Source organism: Chenopodium album, chromosome 27, assembly GCF_948465745.1.
Source record: "Chenopodium album chromosome 27, dcCheAlbu1.1, whole genome shotgun sequence".
Classification (NCBI taxonomy): domain Eukaryota; kingdom Viridiplantae; phylum Streptophyta; class Magnoliopsida; order Caryophyllales; family Amaranthaceae; genus Chenopodium; species Chenopodium album.
The window spans coordinates 6710976-6735603 of NC_137860.1; the positions used below are offsets into that span (position 1 = coordinate 6710976).

Here is a 24628-nt window from a genome sequence, read left to right on the forward strand (position 1 = left end):
CCTCAAGAACAATACTCCCTATAGCAACAATATAAAAAACCCTAAGAATAATTGTACAATTAATTATATACAACAAAAATAATATGATATATATTCAAATCAAATCAAACAAGATCATACAATATCATAATAATTAATCATATATATAAAGAGTACCAATAATAATTCATACAATTAACACATAACTATACGAAATATAATACAAACAACTCCAATATATATAAGGTTCATGTGATTACCTTTTGATCGACAAATTACAATTGAACTACGACATACAAAGCAAGACATGAATTGACCGACCTTGCAAGTTCAGTCTACAGCCTTGAATAAGCTAATGGAAATTGGAAAATGAACAAAGACTTTTAACAAGATTCGATTTTGGGCTTGGTTGATGAATCCCACGCACAAGAATAGGAAAACGGCTTCGGCTATTCCTTTTTTTTTTTTTTAATATAATATCTTTTAAGGGTTAAGAATATTTATAGGGTTTAAAATAGTTTATGATTGTAGAGTCATATTTAAAAAAAAAAATAGGATTTTAAAACTTTTCAAACTCTAAATTAAAAATATGAGATTAGAAAAGTTATTTATTAAATAAAAATAACTATTTTTTTATAAAATATAATATATTAAATCATAAAATATTTGGGTATTACAATCTACCCTCCTTAAAACAAGTTTCGTCCCCGAAACTTAAAACAGAAAAGTTTAGGGTATTATAATCTACTCTCCTTAAAACAAGTTTTGTCCTCGAAACATAAAGTTGATAAATAACTTACTTGTAGATTTAAAAGAACCAAAACAATCTTAATAAAATATATAGTTAGAGTAAATAAAATATTAGGGGTATTACAGAGGAAGTTATGGCCAAAATACTAAATTAGGCCCGCTTGATATTTACATACGGCCCAATGATTTAGAGGATGACCTATTATTATTCCTAAAACTAGTAGGATTAATTATAGTCTTCTAGAGCTTCTAGGAGGTTCTTTTCATATCCTAGTGGAATTAGGATTGATAATTATGTAGATGAGTTTTACTTGGAATAAAATAATGTTTAATATGAAATTACGATTTTAGCCTTCGTACGGACTTTACAACTCAATTTTATTGACAAGTGGATTCCGTGTTGAAAGCGTGTGGAAAATCCAAGCTATCGTAAAACGACAAGCTTGTCGCTCGGCGACAAGTTAGTTTTTTGGCGACAGCGTGGAGTTTTATTCCTTTTCAAATTCTGACTAATTTTCAATCAACTTTCGGACTGTTTTCCTATAAATAGGGTCCTGGGCCTCCGTTTTTATTCATCAATTATCATCTACAATTACCTAATTCTCTCTCGAGCAATACATGCTTTTTCTTTCTCTCTCTTTCTAGCTAGCTTTTACAAACACAATACCGCATTCACAAGATCTTGAAACACCTAGCCAAGTTCGAAGTTGCCTTCGCCCTAGACGTGAAAGGTTTATAAAATTTTGAGGGTTTGGTCCCAAATCCAGTCTAAACTTTTTAACTCTTTCTTTCAGTTATTTAATTTAATTCTTTGATTTATATTTTTCTTGAAGTTTACTAACGCGTGTATTTTGTTATTAGAAAGAGGTACGAGGCTTCAAAGTAAGTTATTAGCTTACTCTCTTTTTAATTTCAATGTAAAAAACATGTTTAGATTTGTTTAATTCCTAGTATCATGTTAGGATGTTATTTAATGCTTTCTAGTATCATGTTTAGGATGCCTTTTATTCTTTCTAATATCATGTTAGTATCATGTTAGGTTTAAAGCTTTGATCTTTATTGCTTAGTGACATGCTAGGATTTGTTATTAATCATGTTAGTACATGCCTACGAACTTGCTATTATTATTAAGCTTTATTGTTGATATAATGATTATGATTGTTAATATCATGTTGCTTGATATTTATTGTTATTCCTTGATCACGCCTTTTATGCATGTTTAAAGGGAATTTGTACTTGAAATCACGCTTAATAAGAAAATTAATAATTTGGTTTAGGCTAATATGATTTTAATTCATGTGATCGCCAATAATAGTTTTATTTGTGCATTAATTTTCAACCAACATAGTTAAACACAAGTAGAGGCCTATTTTATAGGGCGAGTTCTTTCTTTTGTAGATTGGATTCGTACCCTCATCCCCGAACCCTATTTGGTTCAAGACCTTTTGGAGTTGACGATCTCATGGATCGTTAAGGGGTGTAACCTTCACCTTGTGAATGGTTTATAAGTTCCTAAAACTTGTTGGTGACTCTTTTGCTCTAGCTTTCTTCCCTTTGTACGCCACCATGCTTAAGTGTATGATCACAGTGGGGTTCAAGCTTGGGGTTAATGCATGCTTGAAATATTCCCTACAATGAGAAAATTAGATTCATTCATATTCTATTTCTCGTAGAAAAAAATTGTAAAATTTTCGTGTCACACCTTCTACTTCAGTAGCTACAATCTAATAGTATCTCCGTTTCTTTTTAGTTGACACGTATTCCTTTTTAGGAAGTTTCTTTTTAGTTGACACGTTTTCATTTTGGGTAAATTTTTTACCTAACATTTACAAGCTACCCCACTTGCTTTTTCATTCTCTATCACTCTCTCTCCTCTCCTTAATATATGTGCCTAAATCAAACGCGTCAACTAAATAGAAACGGATGAAATATGAAATATATATTTTACCCGTCGTATTCACCAAAACCATTAACTATTATTATCATTATTATTATTATTATTTATTGTTATTGTTATTATTATTATTATAATGATTATGATTATTATTATTATTATTATTATTATTATTCTAAATTCAGCATAAATTTTGCTTGAAAAATATTTTTTTAACTTTAAGATGTTTTTTTTTTAATTCTAAGTTAATTTAATTTTACTTTAGGTTTGCATATTTAACATTTGGAAACTCTATATTTATTTAAAATTACGTTAGATATTTAGTAGTCTCAAATTACATAGCTGATGCAAAGTATATGAATAAAAATAATCACAATAATATTATTGATTTTGTGAATATTTTGTGTATAACTTATAATAGGTAATTAATGGCATTTACTTCCCTATCCCTACCTTATAAAAAGTAGAAAACATCTCTTAGGAATAGTGTACTACCAATTATACCCTCAAGACTATGTACAAAATGTGTATTTACTTTAATACCCTCATTATATGTTTGCTATCATTAATATATTTAATGTTTTTTTGTCATTAAACATATCATCAATTAATTCTGTTTTTGTTAACAAATAATTTGTAATGATTTTTTTTTTAAAATAAAAAAATTCTAATGCTTTACATTTTATATGATATTATTATTATTATTATTATTATTTAAAAAGAAAAAAATTGTATGTACGATGAAACGGTTTATTACCAAGTGACTGTTTATTTTTAGTTTTTCATAGTTGCTCTTCTTTTTTCCGTAAAGTCTCTTGACTCTTGCAAACTTTGATTTGGAATAAAATCCTACTAACTTATTCCCCCCCCCCCCCAAAAAAAAAAAAAAAAAAAAGTTTGACATTTTTTAATTGCAACTATTGTTAAGGTTAATTAGCTGTTTTTTGGTGTTTAGAGAGTCACAAGGACGGATGATGAGAATCGATCCAAAGATCTCTTAGACCGGGAGGGGAGCTCTAACCACTTGAGTTATCCCTCACTGTGTGGTTTATTAGCTTTTTAAGTGTACATATAAACAAGATCATATAATTTGAATGAGATTCATATATTAAATAGTTTGGTGATATTTGAGCAGGCGTATGTTATCAAGAGGTATAAAGAACTAAAAATCCTAAAATCAAGGGAAATCGATGGTAGAAAAAAAATGGTATTAATTATGAAGAGAATTTAAGATGAAAAATATAACTAATTGGTTATTGTTTTAGTATTGATATAGATATTAGATGGTCGTCGTAGAACATCAAAGAACTTGTTTACATATTATTACTCCATATGACCAAAGCTCACAAAAAATTCATTTGAAGAAAAACACGCTAGAAATATTATACTAAGTACTATTGAAACATGCACAACAATTAAGAGTTCTAAATTAACAATGGCCGCTTAAAATATGAAGGGATGGAAAACAATTAAATATTATATAATAATTTAATAATAATTTTGAAATAACACTGTCAAACTTTTGAGGATTTAAAAAATAATTGTCTTAAAAGATTTTGGTGGCTTTCTTATAATTCTACAAATTCACCACATATGCACATAAACCAAATAGTATGTATTAAAATTACTAGGTCTACCACCCTAACCAAAGGTGTAAATACACGCCAATAAAACTTCTCCGCAAGAGCTAGCCCCTCCGCGCGCATCGCGCGCGTAGGATACCCTAGTAAATTAAAAAAAATTAAAAAAAAGGAAGGAATTTTGGAGAGAAAAAACAGCACCAGGAAATGACACGTGTCATTCCTGGTATCTGTTTTAGAATTATGTTATTGATTGTAAAATCTTTCCAAATAAAGAAATGAAGCATGTATTTAAAACGGCCGGAAGTGAAGCAAATATTTAAAAACGAAGGGAGTATGACTCAAAATAACAGGACTGGCCATGATTGGGCACGGTTTTTCGGCTTGACCCGAAGCCTTTACTCGAAATGGGCCACTTTTTGCCAAAACCTGGCCCCGTGATAACTCTAGAATTTCCACTATGCAGTAACTAAGGGAGTGATAGCCTATTAGGTTAGTTAATTCTTCTACTTTGTGAAAATTTAGAATTCATACAATTCTTCATATGTTAGGTCCCGTTCACTTCACCTTATTTTTGTTGAACTGAAATTATTTTTACTGAAATAAAATATATTTGCTAAACTTAAATTATTTTTCTGAACTGAAATTAATTTTACTAAACTGAAATTATTTTTGCTGAACTAAAATTATTTTTACTAATTTTCTATTATAATTCTTCTTTAGGAAAACTGAATTTTACTGAACTGAAATTTTTTTTACTAAATTAAAATTAATTTCACTAAACTGAATTTATTTTTAATGAACTGAAATTATTTTTACTTAATATTATTTTTTAAGGTGAAGTGAACAGGGCCTTATAGCTTACAAAAAAGAAGTCATCTTTTATGCATTTTTTAGGAATATCAACTTCCCCCATACTTCATATTTTACATGTAAATCAAACAAATACTAATAAATACTAATTGTAGTACTTGTAAATAAAGAAAGTTCTTTTTTTTATTATTTATTATTATTTTTTTATATATTTGAACTTGACAAATATATATATATATGCCTAGTATCTAATTACTTTGATCTGAAATATGCCTAGTATCTTTGTTCACAAAAAAAAAAAAAAAAAAAAAAAAAAAAAAAAAAAAAACGGGGCCCTGGTATCTAATCACTCTTTATTCCGTAAGATAGTGAGCAAAAATTGGTGCAAGTGAGCAAATTTTTTGTCCAAACTTTTGTTTTTGTTCTTTTCTATTCCAACTTATGGACTATAAATACACAAAATTAAGCTTTTATTTTATCCCAACAACAACAATAATAATTTCTAAACTTCAACCCAAATAAAGTTTTTCTCTTTACAAAGAAAAGTTATTTTAATTACTCATTTAAATAGAAATGAGCTTTGTTTCAAAAAAAAAAAAAAAAAAAAAAATTTAGAAATGAGCAAAGCTTATATTTTTTTATATCACTAATCAAAGTACGAATTTTGCTCATTTAAGTCAAATGAGCAAAAGTTATGTTGTACCTTGTTAGTTACAACCGTTTGTAGGATGCATGAATTGAATGGTATCGGTTGATTGTTTGATGGAGGTACATGGAATTACCTACAAAAAAACACAGGGCTTCTAAAATTTTGCTCCCTTCCCAAATTATACTACAGAGTATCGAATTAAACAATCCCTTAAAGATTTATTTTTTTATTTTATTTTATTTATTTATTTATTTTTATAAGTTATTATGTACTCCCTACCTCTCATAATACAATTTACTTTTTTATTTATATTCAAAGTTTAACCAATGAGTTCCATTGAACTAATGGCCATCATAACTTTTACAATCAAAACAATTATTTCGTACCATATTCTCGGCAAATCACATACTCCGTCACTTCATGTTTGATAAGAGCAATGATTTTTGACATCATCACATTTTTTAATTTGAGATGTAGTCCGCGATGATATTTTAGAGTTGATGATCAAGAGCTAATAAATTCATATAAATCCAAACCATCTTTCTAATTTTTTTTTTCAGAAAATAAATATCTCATCCATAGGTGGATGAGAAAAAAATTAGGAAGAACATTCTCACACATGGAGAATAGAACTGCAATTTAATTTAAGAAAATGGATCAGAAATAGTCTATTTGCTAAAAAAAATTAGATTATTTTGGACTAATCGATCAAGAAAACTAAAACCCTAAAAGAGGAGAGTGAAAAAAGAGACAAGATTAGAGATGATAGTACTCAAATAATGCAAAAGTTAAAGCATTGTGAGATTTGCCTTAATTTATATTTTCATAATATCAAAAATATATATTTATTTTTTTTTACCTCTTCTTATTTTATAAATCCTACTCACTTTTCGTTTATATAAATTTTTATTTTTATTTTTTGACAGGAAGATGAATATTATCATTAATAAATAGCCACACGGCATCTACAACAATAATAAAGATTTGTAAACCACAGATCTAGAGAAAATAACATAGCTATTACAATCAAAATCATAACTAATTTGCATACCGGGCATAGCTCACACTCCATCGCTTCAAACTTGACGTGAGCAGTGATTTTCGATGTCTTTGCATCTTTCCAATTAGAGACCTTCGCAATCTGCGCTGATGTTTTGATCGTAGCGTTGATGACGAACCCTAAACCCATATGAATCCAAATCACCTTCTCAATTATTATTAAAACCATAAAATTAAAATTAATCAAAATCCCAAAAAATTGGGAAAAACCCAAAACAATTGGGACAAACTCTCACAAACGGAGAGAACAAAACAAAGCAAAACAAAACAAATAACAAAAAAGCAAATTAAATCAAAGAAAAAGGGTCGAAAATAGTCTAATTTCCGAAGAAATTAGACTATTTCCGGCCTAAACGGCCAAGAAAATTAAAACCCTAAAGAGAGAGGAGAGAGAAGAGAGAAAAAAAGAGAAGAGGGAGGCGACTTTTGAGAAGGCTGATTTTACTAAACCTACAAGTAGAAATTTATATATATTTTTATAAGTTCTACTCAGTTTTACGTATTCCTATAATGACAACATTTTTTTTTTTAGAAAAAAAAAACCCTAGCCTCCTCTCTCTCTCTCTTCTCTCTCCTAAAGTTTAGCCTCCATTGTCAATTTTGAAGGGGCTTCCATCGGATTTCACCGGTGGAAAGCCCCAATCTTTATTTTCTTTTAAGTTTTTAATTTTGTTTCTTAGGTTACAATAATGTCTCCCTCGAAAGAAAGGGTTTATCTCCTTCGAAAGGCAATGTTTTTTCGATCTCCTTCGAAAGACAAGGTTTTTCGGACTCCTTCGAAAGACAAGGTTTTATTTGTGCTTAATTTGGTCTCTGGTTGTGCGGGGCTACTATTGATTATGGCTCGGATTCGGGTTACGGAATCAACACAAGAATTTTCTTTCTCCCAAAATTAGGAAGCGGCGACGGATCCACTCAAAAAGTTGTATGAGACAACGAACCGAGAATATGCCGAATTGTTATATTTATGTATTTGGATTCTTAGCCCTTCCCCGATTTATTCTTGTTTGATTTTGTTAAATTCGTTTTCATTATCGTTAATTGTCAATTGTAGATGCCGTATGGCTATTATTAATGAAATTTAATGTTCTTTAGGACTTCTTTCAAAAAAAAAAAAAAAAATAATGACAACATTTTTTTTTTTGTATCATATACAACCCCACTTTATGAGGCATAATTATATTTAATAAAACATATACTCTCTATCTCTCTCCTATTTAAAGCAAAAGTACCCACATGTTGCGTGCATGGTACCTTTTTTACTTCTTTTTTTTTTTTTTTTTTTTTTTTTGTGTGTTTGCGTTGCTAAATTAATTAAGAATTAATAAAATGGAGGGAATAACAATAAGATGAGTAATTCTATATATAGCTCTTATGGCTAAGAATAAGCATTTAATATCTTTCTTGATTTGGTATTAATTTAGAAATGCATGACAAGTTTTCAAAAAAAGAAATGCATGACAAAATCATGCATAAATCAGTGTAATTAATGTTGTATTATCATTTTTTTAGCTCCTTATTTGACAAAAAATTCTCATTAATATATATAAGAAACTTAGAAATTTTAGTAAGTGGCCGATCACACCATTGTATGACCACTTCTCATATAAGCACTTCATTGAGTAATGTGGGCTACTAGTCCCTTATGACGATGAACAAATAGGATTATTGCTATATATAAGTGGCCTGGTGCATGTTATTAATTTTTTAATAGTCAAATAATATATAAAGGGGTTATTCGAATGAATAACTGAGCTTAACTCCATTATAATTAATTGACATAACTTGTATATATAATAAATTGAGTTTACAAATACAATTACTCTTATGAAGAATAAAGATTAATAATAACATGTGGCCACACGCAATACTTAATGTAAAAACATATATTCATGTGAGATATTGAAAGTTTCATTTCAATGTTTAGCCTTATAACACTTAATGTAAAAACATATATTCATGTGAGATATTGAAAGTTTCATTTCAATGTTTAGCGCGCCTTATAACACTTAACGTAAGTACATATATTCATGTGAGATATTGAAAGCTTTATTTCGATGTTTAGCCTTATAAATTAGGTTTTTTTTTTATTTTTTTTATTTTGTTAACACATGCTTCGCTACAATGATATCTATCAAAGAAATTGATGGTCATAGTAAATATTGATACCAAATCCAAACTTAATCGGACTTATACAAACTCATTGAAAAATCAAAACCGCTACAATGGCAGCTAACCTCTACCCATTACTCGCCAAACTACTCTAACAACTATCCGCTACTTGACCAGTAAAATTAAAGCTACCCATTAGTCCATTACTGTCGCTAGTTTTGCCAAATAGAACCTAAGAGAGAGTCAAGAATTTACAACATTTCCTCTTACAAGTTCATGCTCATCTTAAAACCGTGTGGTCGCGAGCAAACTCGTAGAACATCACACATTCACACAATCACACATTCACACCCATACAAATTCATACATCAACATAACAGAAAGTGTCTCAGAAGTTTCATGAAAGATGGGCACATGTAATAACTTCCACCACATCTCAAACACACAAAAATGGAAAATTATAGTCAAGTTTTACTCACTCCAAAACAATCTATTTGGGCAACTTTACCTTACTATTTTTGTAAACCTCATATTTTGACGCCTTCACACACCAATTTTGTAACGCTAAGAAATTTACTAATCAACGGTTCATAATCTTTTCGACCCAGAAACAAACAGCTGACTATTTGTACTAATAAACCAATAATATTCCAATAATCTCTTCATTATCTTCTTCTTACCTCTCTAGAAGAAAACCCAAAAAAACCAAAAAAACAAAAACAAAAAAAATTCAAAAATTTATTTTATTCATCTCATATTCTTTGAATATTAATAACTTTATAGAATTTTAAAAGTTTCCCATCTTATATTTCTAATCTTTTGAAAAACCCAGTTGCAAGAAAGTAACTTTGGTTGATCACAGGGATTGAGCTGCTTGTTTTACAAGAAGTATCAATTTTTTGGTGGAAGAAAAAAATATGGTTCAAATTAAGGAATTGTATCCTCTATATTTACTTATTATTATGCTTCATTATTAAAGCTTTATTGGATATAGTTTTTTCTTTAACAGTTGTGCATTTGATTTGCAATGATCACATTTTTTACATTGTATTGTAAGTGTTGCATTAAAACATAATAATCTTCCATCAATTCATCATCTTTGTTGTTGCTAATAAAACTTGCCCTTTGCTCTTACTATTGCACCGACAAAGTTACTTCCTCGGTTTAGATTTAGTTGTTACATTACTAGTTCAATTTGTAACATTGTCGTAACACTTAAATTCATAAGGGAGTTTTTTTCATTTTTTTTTTTTTTTTTTTAATTTGTTACATTACTAGTTCATTTTTTTTTTTCAATTTGTAATATGGTATTCTAGTGTATTAATTGGCTTGCATAGTTGCATACAACAAAAAATATTTAGATTGTGAAAGAGCCACTTATTGTAACTAGCTGCAGTTCATTTTATTTCAATCAGCTTTTCATTGTTCTAGGAAATTGTCTAAAACAAGTTTATAAATACATAATAACTGTTATATATCAATGTTTTGGTCGGTTTTATTCAAATTCTACTTGTTACTTGCAATTGCTAAATAAAATTATTACTAGTATTTTCTATTTGATACATTTCATGATCAATATATTTCCAAAAATTTCCTTAACTCTGACCTGTTGATGGTTTGATTTGGTGTGTCCTTTAGTCGAATTGTCATGCCTATGTCACTAGCTGAGGTAAAAGATCGAGATTGAGAATGTCCAATTTCTACAGATTGAATTTCTGAAATTCTGTCTCAAGTTTGTCTAATGTTGTCTTCGTCTCCTTTTCTCCCCTACCATGTTTTCTGTTATCTGCAGTATGAGGTTGCACAAATGTATATGGTTCTAAAAATGCAACAGGAGAATACAACAAATACAGAAGGAGTTGACGTCTTGGAGAATAGACCTTTCGAGGACAACTTAATTGGAAAGGGTCATTACACATCAAAAGTATATAGTTTCCAGAGGTATTATTAAACTCTAACTGTAAATAAATTTGTAGATCATTCGATGATCCTATAAAGATTGTCCGACACTGCGAATGTATGTGTGGATCATCTATGTGTGCAGATTATGTGCTTCCTACTCGATCTTTTCTCCATATCTTTCTTTTATGCATTGGGAACGATGTGAAAATTAGATCATAATCGTAAGCAGGAGAAACTTATTTCAATTAGCCACACCAAATTTTTATACTAGAACTAACATGTCTAACAGCTACAGATATCTCAAACAGGACATTTTATTTCATTTGATTTTCGCCATACATATGCATGTGCTTTGTGGACATGTTTAAATGATGCTTAGCTGAATTCACTGACTTCTTTACAGTCGTATTTTGATTTAATCAATAGAACATGATGTAAATTTTCATTCTATTTTAGCACCTATTACCTTCTGATATAGTCTCGTTCATAAACTTTAAGTTGCATCCAGTTTCATTTGTTAATTTTGTCTGGGAGTTTTTGCTTTCTTTTACAAGAAGTCTTAACTTTTCACTAGCTTTTTACATGCTATAAATTATAGTACGTTGCTTATTAGTTATTACTTCCTACTCATTTACTCAATAATCATTTTCTTCTCCTTATTAACCTTTTACTAGTTTAATTTTCTCGCAGCTCTGCTGCCTCAGCACCATGCATGAATTATGCTTTCATAGTCATGGTTGCTTTATATTCCATTGTTTCTTATCATTGTAGAAAACGTAAAATCAGAAGTCGCCCTTATTAACTTCTGGTTCTTCTTTAAGTTGCCTGCCATTAGCTATTTGTCACTTCATTTACGATATATTCTGCTTCTGCAGCAAAATCCCCTCTTGGCTTACCACATTTGCACCAGCAGATTCCCTCCTTCTGAAAGAGGAAGCCTGGAATGCATATCCGAAATGCAAATCAGGTTACTATGTATTCATAAGCTTCTTTTCTTCTCATAAACTTGTTATTCTTATAATGTATACTGATATAAATGTTCTGTCTATATGCAACTGGACCCTGAACACTAGTGATTAAGGTATGTGTCCTGTTGACATAATGTTGAATTTCTGAAGCGTTTCTCTTTGATGATTTATCAGCTAACTAGTTCCTTATAATACAGTGTTCAAGCTTGAGCAAGCTGCTTCTTACTATAGATACAATTCACGTGGCAGATAATGGAAAATCAGAAAATGTAGGTGTTATTGGATTTGTTGCTACTGCAGACTTTCTATGCATTCTAGTTTCATATGGACTCGTGATTACATACTTGATCTACTTAGTGAGGAAATAACGTGAACCACCAAAACACGCTTCTTAGTAGGGAAAGAGAACATCTATGCTAAAAGTGATGTCTGCAAAGTATATCTTTTTTCCAAGTCACTTGTAGAGTTGTAGATTGCACTGGCCTGTGGCCACTGACTAGTAGTTGTAATTTTACAGGTACACGGTCTAAACAAAGATCAGCTGGCATCGAGGCAGGTGGAAGTTATTGATATTGCATCATCTGTAAGGGACTATTGGAGCTATTTGGTTGGTAATTGTAGTGTCGATTTGTCCAAATTTAAATCAACAAGGACCAATCGTGGACCTTTGGTGGAAGGCTGGAGAGTAAGTCTACAATTTATCACTCTATAGATTGAAGTATGACCTCATACCATCAACTCATTTACCCTTATATATCTATATGATACACTAAAGTGGAAGCCACTTAAGTCGGGTTTTCCCCTTAAAGCTCTCTCCTAAATTAGAGCATGAGTTATAAGTGACCTCATAGGAGACATAAGAAGTCTTTTTGATTGGATTACTTAATGCATAAATTTAAATACTCCGTGATTTATTAAAAAATTGATTGTTAAGTTAATGCACAATACATAGATCATATAGACATATACTCCATAGTACTAATAAAAGTTTTTATAAGGCTCTTAATGTTGATTATTTGGCATTTGTTGATGTACACAGGATTGCTGCAACCCTGTTATGACAGCATATAAATTAGTAACGGTTGATGCTCCATACTGGGGGTTTGGTAAACGATTGGAGCAAGTGCTGATGGCAGTAAGTGGCACAATCCTTGTCACTCTTTTACGTACTCTTATAGTAGCTTGAGTCTTCAACTGATTTCCTTAGAACTAAGGTTATGAGAGGTGTGGTAGTATTGATATAATGATATTATCGGCTTACTTAGGCAAACAACGGGTACTATCTAAATTGCAAAGAAACTGAGAGTTTAAAGTTTTCATCTTATTATCATGCGAGTTTTTATCACAATCATCTTAAAATCAATAAGCAACTAAGCTGAATATCTCATGACCTAAGAGATACTGCTTTGGTACATTAAACCGTTTGTATGAGTCATAAGTAACATATGCTTGGTTTTTTCAAAAAAAAAAAAAAAGTAACATATGCTTTGTATATAATGTAGTGCTTAGGCTAAAAGGTCGAAGTGCAATTTATCATCTGGCCTGCAATGGGTCTTGTATAGAATAAAGTGACCCCATGTTACGACTCACTAATTAATCAGCACTCTGTCTCGAGACTCACTGAAGTTACAACTTTGATTTCTTGTACGATATATGATCACATTGGTTCACAGTTACAAACATATGTTGACCTCAAACATAAACATATGATCACCAATTTTCTTACAAACATGTGTCGACCTCAAATATAAACATATGATCACCAATTTCTCTAATCAGTTAAGTGTGATTGTACTACTTGATACAAGGGCACTTACTTTTAGCTGTTGAGATGTTCGTGAATGCTGTTAGTTTTTGAAGCTGAATACATGTAATTTGCAAAAGCATTTCTGGCAGGTTTTAGCTAATGGCAAGGTTGAAAGTGTTGTGTCTTTAAATGTCTGAATATTATTATTATGTTAATTTGAAATAAGTTTTGTACTTTGAATGCATACTTAATTACTTATGTACCTGCAAACTCTTTGAAAGGGTGAGAGGGCACTTTTTCTTGAAACACACAGCAATATTTTTGCCTGGATTGATGAGTGGCATGGGATGAGCATTGAAAAGTTGCGGGAACTTGAGGAACAACTCTATTCATCATCCAATGAGGTAGGATTTGTTTATTTAAATTTGATGCAGATAGAACGCGCTTACTCACCCCACCTGTAACATTCTGTCACTCTTTTAATTAACATTATAAAATCGAAAGTATGATGAACTCGTTATAACCTGGCAGTTCCAGCTATAGCCTGAACTTGCAAAAGTTTTGTCTGCTTTTAGCTCTTTAACCAAAAATCTTCAGGCACTTGAGAACTTGTTCATTTTAATAGAAATTTCTATTCTTTGTTAGAACATGCTGGATTATTTTGTCCTGAAATTTGGTTAATTTTCTGCCTTTAATACTGTTAATTGGTCCTTTAAAATGGAACTTGGAAATCAGCAACCTGTAATATAAGGCTTAGAGATTAAGATGTTTGTACATGGAAGGTATTCCACCAGATTCTGATGATAACTTCTGACCATATTCAGGTCTATTTATTCTCAGATGCTAGCAAAAGTGTGATCTTCAGATGCTTGTAGCATGCTTGTATCATTACTACATTGGCAAGATAACCTATTAAAATGCGAACTATGTGAGGCCTAATGACGGTTTTTAAGGCTTGTATTATTACTACATTGGCAAGATAATCTATTAGAATGCGAGCTATGTGAGGCCTAATAACAATTTTCAATGCTTGATTCCTGTATGTTAGCATGTTGGTCATTTCTAAGGATAAGTACTCCTTCCAATCTTCCATCCAGTACTCGTACTATTTTTAGTTTCATGGGATGTTAAGAAACATTTGTTAGGGTTTTACTATAGTAACGTTCGTGTTACTGCCGTTAATATTGGTCTTTCAGAGTAAACCACACTCAAATTTCTTATTGGTCTTTCAGAATAAACCACACTTAAATCTCTTATTGGTCTTTCTGAGTAAACCACACTCAAATATCTTATTGGTTTTTCTGAGTAAAACCAAACTCATATCCAAAGGAGCAAAATCATGCTCGAATCAACTTACAAAAAAGGAAAAAAAAAATTGCACAGCGGAATTTTTGGGTAAAATTTATTAATCCCGCCGGTGAGTTTAATTTTCTAACCCACCGACAGGGGGGAATTTTTGTGAAGTATCCCAAGATCTAACCTGCTCTTGATACCATGACACGAAAATTATTTCGTGACATGATCATAGGGCTTTCTTGTTAAGTTGCTTAATCAGTGAGTTTTCAACAACTCTAGGTCGTTGTATGATTTACATTTCACACGTCTTCTTATGTAGTATTCTAATAAGAACTAGTTACAAGTGACTTATTCATAATAGATTTTGTTGCAAATTTCTTTGGAACAGGGTAGTATGATACCGGTGCCTTTGAAAACTATGGAAGCTCTCGGTCGAAAATGTTCATTGGAGTGTAAGGATGCAAACTCTCAGCTTAAGCCCGAGGACCAAAACTTTGCTCTTGCAATGTCTGATTGATAGTATAGTCTCCTCGCCCCAATCCATACTTTGAGAACACTAGGAAAAATAATGATAATTTTGTTATAGAAAGTGTATTGAATTGCATCTTGTTATGTTGTAATTGTCTTGTATAAATCCTCGTGTCCTCTATAAATATTCTTTTAGCAAATGAGAATAATGAGCTATATAGATTTTAGTGGAGAAAAAAAGCATAAAGTATCTGTAATTTAATTGAATAGATGCATGCGAGTACTTTTGTGAAATGAGAAAACATCAAGTGTAAGAACCATTATCCATAATGAAATAATGAGGAACTATGAATATTTCAATATAACAATATCTAAGCGATTCAAACAAATAAAGGACTAGGGGAGTACTAAAAAAATTGTTAATTTTTCAATTACTATCATATTGTTTAGGTTTGTTGAGTTAAGAAAACGCATGATCTTTAACAAAGTTTACCTCACTTCCTGTGTAATTTTATGTCTGCTAAGGACCTGTTCTTATACGTTAAAATTCAGTCCAGTTCAGTTCAGCTTAACTCAGCTTAGTTCAGCTTAACTCAGCTCAGTTCAGCTCCTAATTTCCTTCTCTTATAAAATATTCAGTTCAGTTCAGTTCAGCTGAGTTCAGTCAATGAGAACAAGCCCTAAATAACCACTTGATCGCACTAAAACATGTTTCTTAGCGCTCTAACTCTACTTTGATGGTCCAAATATACCAAAACAGCATAAATTTTCTACAAATTTAAGCTATTTCATGTTGGATACAAAGTTCATACACTCCCCAGTTTGGAGATCCACAAAATAGTTACATATCTTGATGATAAATTACAGCCCTTGTACAATCTATACGCCAAACCAATCCCTCCATACAAAAAACCTTGAGAAAAAACAAAATGACATTCGCCAAATATGAAGCCATGGAGAACGTACATACACCCCATTTCTGTCCCAATATATTTAAACAACAGAAATCGCTACTTACCGCAATCATAGATGGTTTTAGAAATGCATTGCAGTAGGGTGTGACTTGGTCATCCTGGTTTCGCCATAGGACTCGTCATTGTCCATCCTCTTGTTGTTTCGAAGAGCTGCATAAGCAATAACATAGAAGATGACAAGGAGTATTAATACGACGATATTGATCACAGACACCTTTCTCCAGCTGTGCTTCAGGCTTGCAAGGACACCAGCCTTGCAGGAGTCACAGCCGTAACACAACTGTCGTTGGTCATTGCTCCATCTTGCACAGTCTGAGTTGGTTCCTACGAGCCCGCCTCCTGGTCCCCATAAGGTTTCATTCACATACCCATAACCACAATCTGTTGGTGGCTTGCAACACCCGGACTGCCAAAATGGCCAGAGAAACAGAGTGTCAGAGATATATTGTAAGCATCATTAGTACTAAAGTTAGGAGGGGAAATAATACGAAGAAAACATATTCATTTTGTAGCTAATTTTACATACAAGTCATAACTCGAGAAGCAATTAAGCTAAAACAGATTGATTGATCCAGTTTTGGTTTCAGTTCAGATCGAGTCAATTTCAGGTTTGCAGTCAATTAGTTACTGATGTATTAAACTCGATATACTAATTTTAAGGGTCAAATCAGTTCAATTGCGACTCGAGCCAGCATTGAGCTAAACCAATTTCAGATAAATTACTTTCACTGCCTAAAAAATAAATAGAATACTTTTACATGGATCATATATACTCATTAATGAGCCACAGTAATAAGGGAATAATAAGCTTGTGGTTAATGTAGGGCCATATGTGGTTGGATTAAAGAGAAAGTATTCCATGAATGAATAATAGAATGACTTTGCCGACATGAAATTAGAGCAAATTTGATTGTAAAAAGAAGAGTTGTTGCTTACAGGAATACATATGGTTTTGAAGACAGGAAAATCAAGGGTTAAAAGAGCTACAGGAAAAAGATAGATTGTGTTTAAGCAGTAACTGGTGTAAGCCACAAGAAAAAAAAGTACTGGGACCCAAGTCTTTTCATGTAGTAAGTTGAAAACAAAAAAGATTTTAACTAAAATGTTCATGTAACACCATCTTAATCAACATTAAAATACCTACGGAGTAACAAAAACCGACATAAAGTTGCTTATAAGATAATTAAAAATAAAAATAAAAAAAAATAAAAAAAAAATAAAAAAAAAAAACTCTACTCCGATAGTTTTATTTGGTGTAATATACTAGTAAACATGTTAGCTATTTCGCCATACTCGTAGGAAAAGGATGACTAACATAGAAACAACTAGGTAGCTCTTAGAGGTACTTTTCTCTATGGGTTGTCAAACATATGGCCCTTGAAGAAGTCATACATCACCTAAATTGGGTTATGGGTGACTTTCCTGTGTTTGGAAAAAACAAGAATACACCGTTTAATGATGCAGGAAGCATCGTTATTTTTGTTTGCAATGTCCTCAACATATGTTCATGGAACTGCAAGTCTGCAACTGTATGTGTTGTGTTGTGTTGTTTGTAAAGAGTGGCCCACTAGAGCATTAGAATATATGTACCTTATATAGTCTTCAACTATAAGAAAAGGCCCAATTTAGTAATCACTTTTTAATTTAACTTCTCACCTGTCAAACTTAGGTTAGCGGGCTAGGCCCTTTGCGGTGTGGGATACGTAAAGAATCCCGAGGCCACGCCTCAAAGTGTTTCTAGTAAAATTTGATCTCAAAACCTTAATGCAAATCTTTCATCAGATTAAGCCTTGCTATATGAATTGATCCAAACATATAATGTTCTATACTTCACAGACAGTATTTCAATGATGACTTTGAAATCTAGGCAAAGCTTGAACTAGGAAATTAGTACTACTACTATATAATAAATAAACATGAAATTATTGAAAATCACTGTGTTATCAATTATAGGTTCATGACTATAAGCCAATAAAGCCATAAGTTATTCAAGAGAAACCTAACAATAGGCCATAAGTATACCTAACTCTTAACTTAAGAGCATTAATCTTTTAAATAAATGTCATTTTCCATCTCGTTGACCTATCAAACATTTGTTTTATTGGGTTCAAAACTAAAATATCTACAAGAATTTTATAATTATATAGTGAGCAAACTCATAGTTATCATAATATAGTTATATAATATCTATCCAAATCAAAATTTCTCAAAGTGTTATAATATCTCACTTGACCTTTTTTGTCTTGATTGATTTGCTTGATGTATGAGTGTTCGTATGAGTTTATGACATCTCACCAACCCAAATCATGTAATAAAGATTTTTTTTAAGAGCATTACTTTGACTATTTACTTCTCTTCTGCACATTATTCGGTAGATAAGTGAGTGTATGACATCTTGCCAACACTTGACTACACTTCATTTGTCCTTGCAACATTTGGTTAGGAGAAAAAGAAAATTACTCCCTATGTTCCTACGATATTTAATTATGGGCACGCAACTTAAAAATATGAATTGTAGTAGGATATTGTTGATTAAGATGAATATAAAAATATAGTACAAATAATTTATTGTTGGGTAAGTAGATGAAAAATTATTTGGAGTGAAATAGGAATGTTGATTTGAAGTGGATTAAAATTAGTAAATGACAAATTTCGTCCAAACAAGAAAGAGTTTTTTTTTTTTTTTTTTTTTTTTTTTTTGACGGGAAGAAAGAGAGTTTTTTAAAAGACAATATTTTCTATAGAAACGAAAAGAGTATTAAATAAGTAGGTACAAGTTTAAAATCTTTTAAGTTTTGACAGAACATGCATAGAATCAAGTCGTTTTGACATAAAGTTTTACAACTTCCACCATTCCAAAACAACATTGAGGAGAAGCATAAGAATAAGAGTGTAGTTTACTTTAATCTTATCTTAATTTGAACTTATTTTATGTGTATTTTAAACATATAAAGCCCTTTGAACTCTCATTATAACTTCTTATGTGAATATATTTTTCTTTAAATTAAATGAAATAAGATTATTATTTTCAATCTCCTTTGTATTTTTCTTTAAATTAAATGAAAACATCATCTAAACATTTTGTAAGAAAATTATTTTCTCCTTTGTATTTTTGCTTGAAAGGTTATGCACTTAACAAGTTGACATGTATAAAATACTAAACAAAACTTCAAATATATAAACTTTGTATACATCTATATCTAATTACTTGTCTTTATAGATAAAGTGGCCTTTGGGAAGCAAGTAGGGGTCAAACTAAGCGTAAAGAAGGTAGGTAAAGTGAAACGGACTATTACTACAAAACAACAAAAGGCATACGAATGCCTTCTCAGCAAGATTCCAAATACCTCAATTTACTATTTTTCGCCGTGAAATAGACACGATAAAGTAGCAAATGCACGTATATTCAATCACATATTCAAAGTTAAAAAGAAAGGGAAAAAAAATATCCCATACGTTATAGTAATATTAGTAGTTAAGGCTTGCTTTTATAGTGGATATTCTATGCACACTAGCCCCACACACAAATATTTGTTTATATCATCATTTAATGATACTCAACCTCCTCAAACCCAGAAGGATCACCTGAGCTTCGGATTCTATTATAAACCCGAGTGTAAACTAGTCACGAAAAATTAAAAGAGATCAATGTCATATGCACTTAGAGGTGTCAAAACCACACCCAGCTCAACCCGAAATATATATCCGATTCAAATTTTGATTCACATGAACATAACAATTTAATATGACTCAAATTTAAAATTGACCCGACCCGATCCAACCTTATCGATCTAGACACCCAAATTGACACCGTACACCGACCTCTAATCCACTAGCCAAGTGTAACTTTGTTGTAATTATAATTACATGTAAATAAATCTTTAGTTTAGTGGTGACCGGTAGGATACACTTATCATCTTTTGGTCTTTAAAAAAGCTAACATTCAGGATTCATTTTTCTTGCAATAATTTTCAAGGCATAAATTATATAATCATGTATTGCTATACCTAGTTGACTAAATCATTAATCTACGTTATATAGACATGCAAGAGTCCAAATAATTTCTCATTTTAATGTTTTAAAATATCTTCTTCATCTCTAATTTGGTGATGGTGCATGGCCCTCCACACCTCATCCCATGTGATGCATCCCAAATTTTGCATTCATTAACAGATAAGCTTTCACCATGATGAACCATACTCTCTTAATAACAAACTTTTATAAACAAATTCAATCACCAATCTAACTTAAAGTTAAGATATTTATTAGTAATTACTACCCCTTCACGCAACATTAATTTCCTTTTTGAATTTTTACATGTTGTACTACAACAATTATTTCGTACCAAAAAGATCGGATCTGAATTACCCGACTCAAACTTTAACTATACATAAACTACTAATACCCGTATCATCTAATTCGGATTAATGGGTCTCGAATCTTATTAAACCCGATCCTAGAATCAAAAACACTAAAAAAGCAAGGGTACAACTACTCAAATGCGAGGATGCAACCTGACCCAAAACAACCCGACTTGAACAAATTACATATGAATCATTATTTTAATAATAAAAAAAAAAAGTGTCATAATAATTTGGATGACCCAATAAAACAGAAAGGAAGAAAAACAGTTTCCCTTTTCTATTGCCCAATCAATTTAGACTGGAAATTTTAAAATAATTGAGGTTTGCACATTTTAAAATAATTGAAGGTTAAAGTATGTTTTGAATGTAGCATACTGTGTCAGTAATTGCTAAAGTTAAATTTCAACCGCCATAAAATTTTCCAATATTTGTATACACCTCAGAACAAACTATTGCATTCATCATTTTTAATAAATAAAAATCCAATCAACCAAAATGACAGCAAATAGTGACACAACTTGTAATTTTTTAATCCAAATTAAACAAAAATAAATTGCAAAATATAAATATAAATATATTTTATTTGTAATTTACAGTATAAAAAATACCCATAAATCTAAATTATCAGGTAAAATAAGTAAAGTTAAGCAGAAATTAATTTTAATTAAAGAAACTAATACCCTATAATTTAAAAAATAAAATAAAACGAAGAAATTACCTCAATAGGACTAAGTTTTCTGGAGAAGAACATATCAGAAGTTTCAGGAACACCATGAAAAGTCCGACCCATTTTACTACAAACCCTTGAATCTCTAATACAAGAGCTAAGTTTAGCCCAATAACCCGGATCCGAAACCTTCCTTTCAAGCCAACCCGAATAATCCTCCAAATAATACTCCAAATAAGCCCGGTTTAAAACGGGTCGACCCGACCCTTTATCCGTAACAGCATATGCAAAAACTACGAACCCGATTAAGGCGGCTATGATGAAGAACATTGCCCACATGTAAAGATACATGAGGAAAGTGTTCCTGTAACATGAACCAGCAAAACCAGCTAATGAAACCACCATTAATGAAACTCCAATTACTATTAATGGCCATTGAAGAAATTTCATACAATCTGTTGAGTTTGCTTTGCTACTTAGCCATATTCCTCCTGCTAATATTGGGATTGAGAGTAGAAAGGTTAGGAAGTTTACTACTCCTATTAAATGGTTGCTTGCTCTCATTTTTTTTTTTTTTTTTTTTTTTTTTGGAAATTTTGGTGGAATATTTGGAGAAAAATGAAGAAAAATGTTGAAGTGTTGGCTTTTATGGGAGTTTGGAAGTTTTTGAATTTTTAAAATAAAAATGTGTTTTTTTTAAAAAAGAAAAAAATTTGGTTTTTGGGTTTTTGATGTAGAGTGTGTGAGTGTGTATGGTGTGAAACTGTTTGTTTGTCTATATAAGGTAGTGTGTGAGATGCAAGGTTTGCGGAGGAGAATGGGATTTTTTTTATAAGGGGGGTTAAAGTGGACGGTGACGCCTCGGGGGGTTGCTTCCGAAGTTACGGGGAACGCGGTTATTGGCGAACGGGTTAGATTTGTTAAAATTGACTCAACGTGAATTATCTTACTATGTAGTAAACTACTCTGTAGTAATATTATGAGATGAGTCAAGCCGTTAAATTATCTACCTCCGTCCTCTTTTGATAGTCCTTTATGGACAATTTTCACGGAAATTAATAAATACAAATAAGAAAAATTAAAGTACATTGTTAAAGAAAATTGACATTGAGTATGCAAAAAAGTAGAGAGAGAAAGTAATAAATGTACAAATTTTGTACAAGTATTGTTGCAATTGGAGGGAATTTTGGTAAAAAAATATTATTAATGATTTTTGGAAAATGCAAATGGGGTGAACATTTTGGGACTAAAATTTGTCCATAAGGGACTATCAAAAGGGGACGGAGGGATTATAAAATATCAATTATACTCGATAATTTTAGATAATTTGGTTTGATGTGAATTGAAGATTGACCGACAAAAAAATAAGGAGAATTACCACTTTGGTTTGCCGAAATTGCTATAGTTTCACTCCAATGACACGATTAGTGACCCGAGTTTTAAAACTTTTTCATTTGGTGAAATTTTAATCAACAGGGTTATATATCTTGAAACAAGTAGGATGGCAAACTTGTAAATATTGATATATGTACATTTTTTTATTTTTTTATTTTAATTTTTTTTTGGGCGTTAAGAGAGCTGCAAGGGTTAGTTTTGTAGATAGGTGGCCTTGTTTGGTAATTGGCTTTTAGTTGGCTTTTTGGTTGGCTTTTGGCTTTTTCTTTTGGTCAAACAGCCAAAATACTTGTTTGGTAAATGGCTTTTCAGCTAAGTGAAAAAGCCGGCTTTTCCGCCAAAAACAAAAAGCTAGTGTTACTAGCTTTTTGGTTTTGGCTTTTGGCTTTTCATTAAACAAATTACTTTTTTATCCTTAATTAATAATTAATAATTAATAATTAATAATTAATAATCAGTAATTAATAATTGATAATTGATAATTAATAATCAGTAATTAATAATTAATAATTATTAATCTATAATTAATAATTAATAATCATTAATTAATAATTAATTATTAATAATTAATAATTAGTAAATAGTAATTAATAATAAGTAATCAGTAATTAATAATTAGTAATTAATAATTTATAATTAGTAATTAATAATCAATAATCAATAGTTAATAATTTATAATTAGTAATTCATAATCAATACTTATTAATTAATAATTTATAATTAGTAATTAGTAATAAAAAATTAGTAATTAATAATTTATAATTAGTAATTAATAATCTATTATTAGTAATTAATAATTAATAATTATTGTTTAATTATTAGTAAATTAGTAGTTAGAAGTACTTAAAAATTAATAGTTAGTACTCCTAATTAGTAATTATTAGTACTTAATTATAAATAACTAGTAATTAACAATTGTTAGTAATATGTAATTAATAATAAGTGCTTAATAATTAGTAATTAGTACTTAATAACTAGTAGTTTATAATTAATAATAAGTAATTATAAATTAGTAGTTAATATTTTGTATTAGTATTTAATAATTAATAATTAATAATACTGATAATAAATGTATAAGAATACATAATAATTCCCTTTAAGGTTGTTTTTCCATAGTTACAGCCAATATCTAACAGCTGATTTTACCAAAAATGTTTACATACAATAAATAGTCAAACAACCACTACAAACAGCCAATACTAACAACCAGTCAAACAAGCCAAGTTAAACAGCCAGCAGCCAACAGTCAATTGCCAAACAAGGCCGATATCTATTTGAGTTTCACCTTTTAAGACTTTAACTAATTAAACTAGTAGTTGATTTATCCATGAACAAACGTATAAGATACCATTAGAAAACGATTTTTTTAGGGATAAAATAAAATGCAACCCCATTCATTGATATTACTTATATGGCACTTGAGGTTAATAAGCTTAATGAATTCATTTTCTCGCTTGTCAGATTTTTAGATAAACTACTTAATATTAAAAGATCCTCTTCTATGTGGCAATTGAATTTAGTGATATTTTGTTTGTAAAATAATTCAATAATCTTAAATCACTATATGTTGCCATTTACCTACGTGACAATTTAAATTCTCAAATTCATTTGTAATTTTGCTTATGTAGCGATTGAATTTTTAAATTCTAAAATAAAATGTAATATGTTTTTCATTGTTTGAAATAATACCGTAGGTAATTGGGAGCGACGAATACTTCGGGAAAAATCCTTTAAATTAAATACTTTCTCTGTTTTTTTAGTTGTACCATTTTCCTTTTTCGGAAGTTGCATAAGTATCAACAATGCTGAAAAACCACCCTCCCCAAAGACACTCCCTTTCCTTGTTTTGAGGCTTACCACCATCGTGGGTATGTTGCCTACAATACAAAAGTTTTGAAGTTTTGGGGATGCTCTAAATTTGGAGCACCCTTTCAAATTGTAAAACCATGTACATGTGACGCGTGAGTTCATGTAGAGATGTCAATTAGGGTGTCTGGGTCAGATTTAGTGA

At 30.7% G+C, this 24628-nt stretch overlaps 2 protein-coding genes across 3 annotated transcripts; one reads left to right on the forward strand and one right to left on the reverse strand.

The window, feature by feature from the left end:
* Positions 1 to 9530: 9530 nt before the first annotated feature.
* On the forward strand, positions 9531 to 15547 carry LOC145620266 (uncharacterized). Of its 2 annotated transcripts, XM_081674910.1 has the most exons (9): positions 9531 to 9773; positions 10475 to 10505; positions 10629 to 10777; positions 11614 to 11819; positions 11904 to 11975; positions 12224 to 12391; positions 12746 to 12841; positions 13735 to 13857; positions 15138 to 15547. In XM_081674910.1, exons 7-9 carry the CDS (start codon positions 12764 to 12766, stop codon positions 15264 to 15266), a joined length of 330 nt encoding a protein of 109 aa, XP_081531036.1. In that variant the 5' UTR covers positions 9531 to 9773; positions 10475 to 10505; positions 10629 to 10777; positions 11614 to 11819; positions 11904 to 11975; positions 12224 to 12391; positions 12746 to 12763; the 3' UTR covers positions 15267 to 15547. The 2 variants fall into 2 exon arrangements, with proteins under 2 accessions (XP_081531036.1, XP_081531035.1); XM_081674909.1 differs by lacking the exons at positions 12746 to 12841; positions 13735 to 13857; positions 15138 to 15547 and having other exon boundaries at positions 12224 to 12284.
* A 417-nt stretch (positions 15548 to 15964) lies between these two features.
* Positions 15965 to 21983, reverse strand: LOC145620559 (tetraspanin-3-like). The gene is made up of 2 exons (XM_081675252.1): positions 21274 to 21983; positions 15965 to 16597 (listed from the first exon to the last, which is right to left on the reverse strand). The coding sequence occupies exons 1-2, from the start codon at positions 21784 to 21786 to the stop codon at positions 16253 to 16255; spliced, it is 858 nt and encodes a 285-aa protein (XP_081531378.1). The 5' UTR covers positions 21787 to 21983; the 3' UTR covers positions 15965 to 16252.
* Positions 21984 to 24628: the final 2645 nt, after the last annotated feature.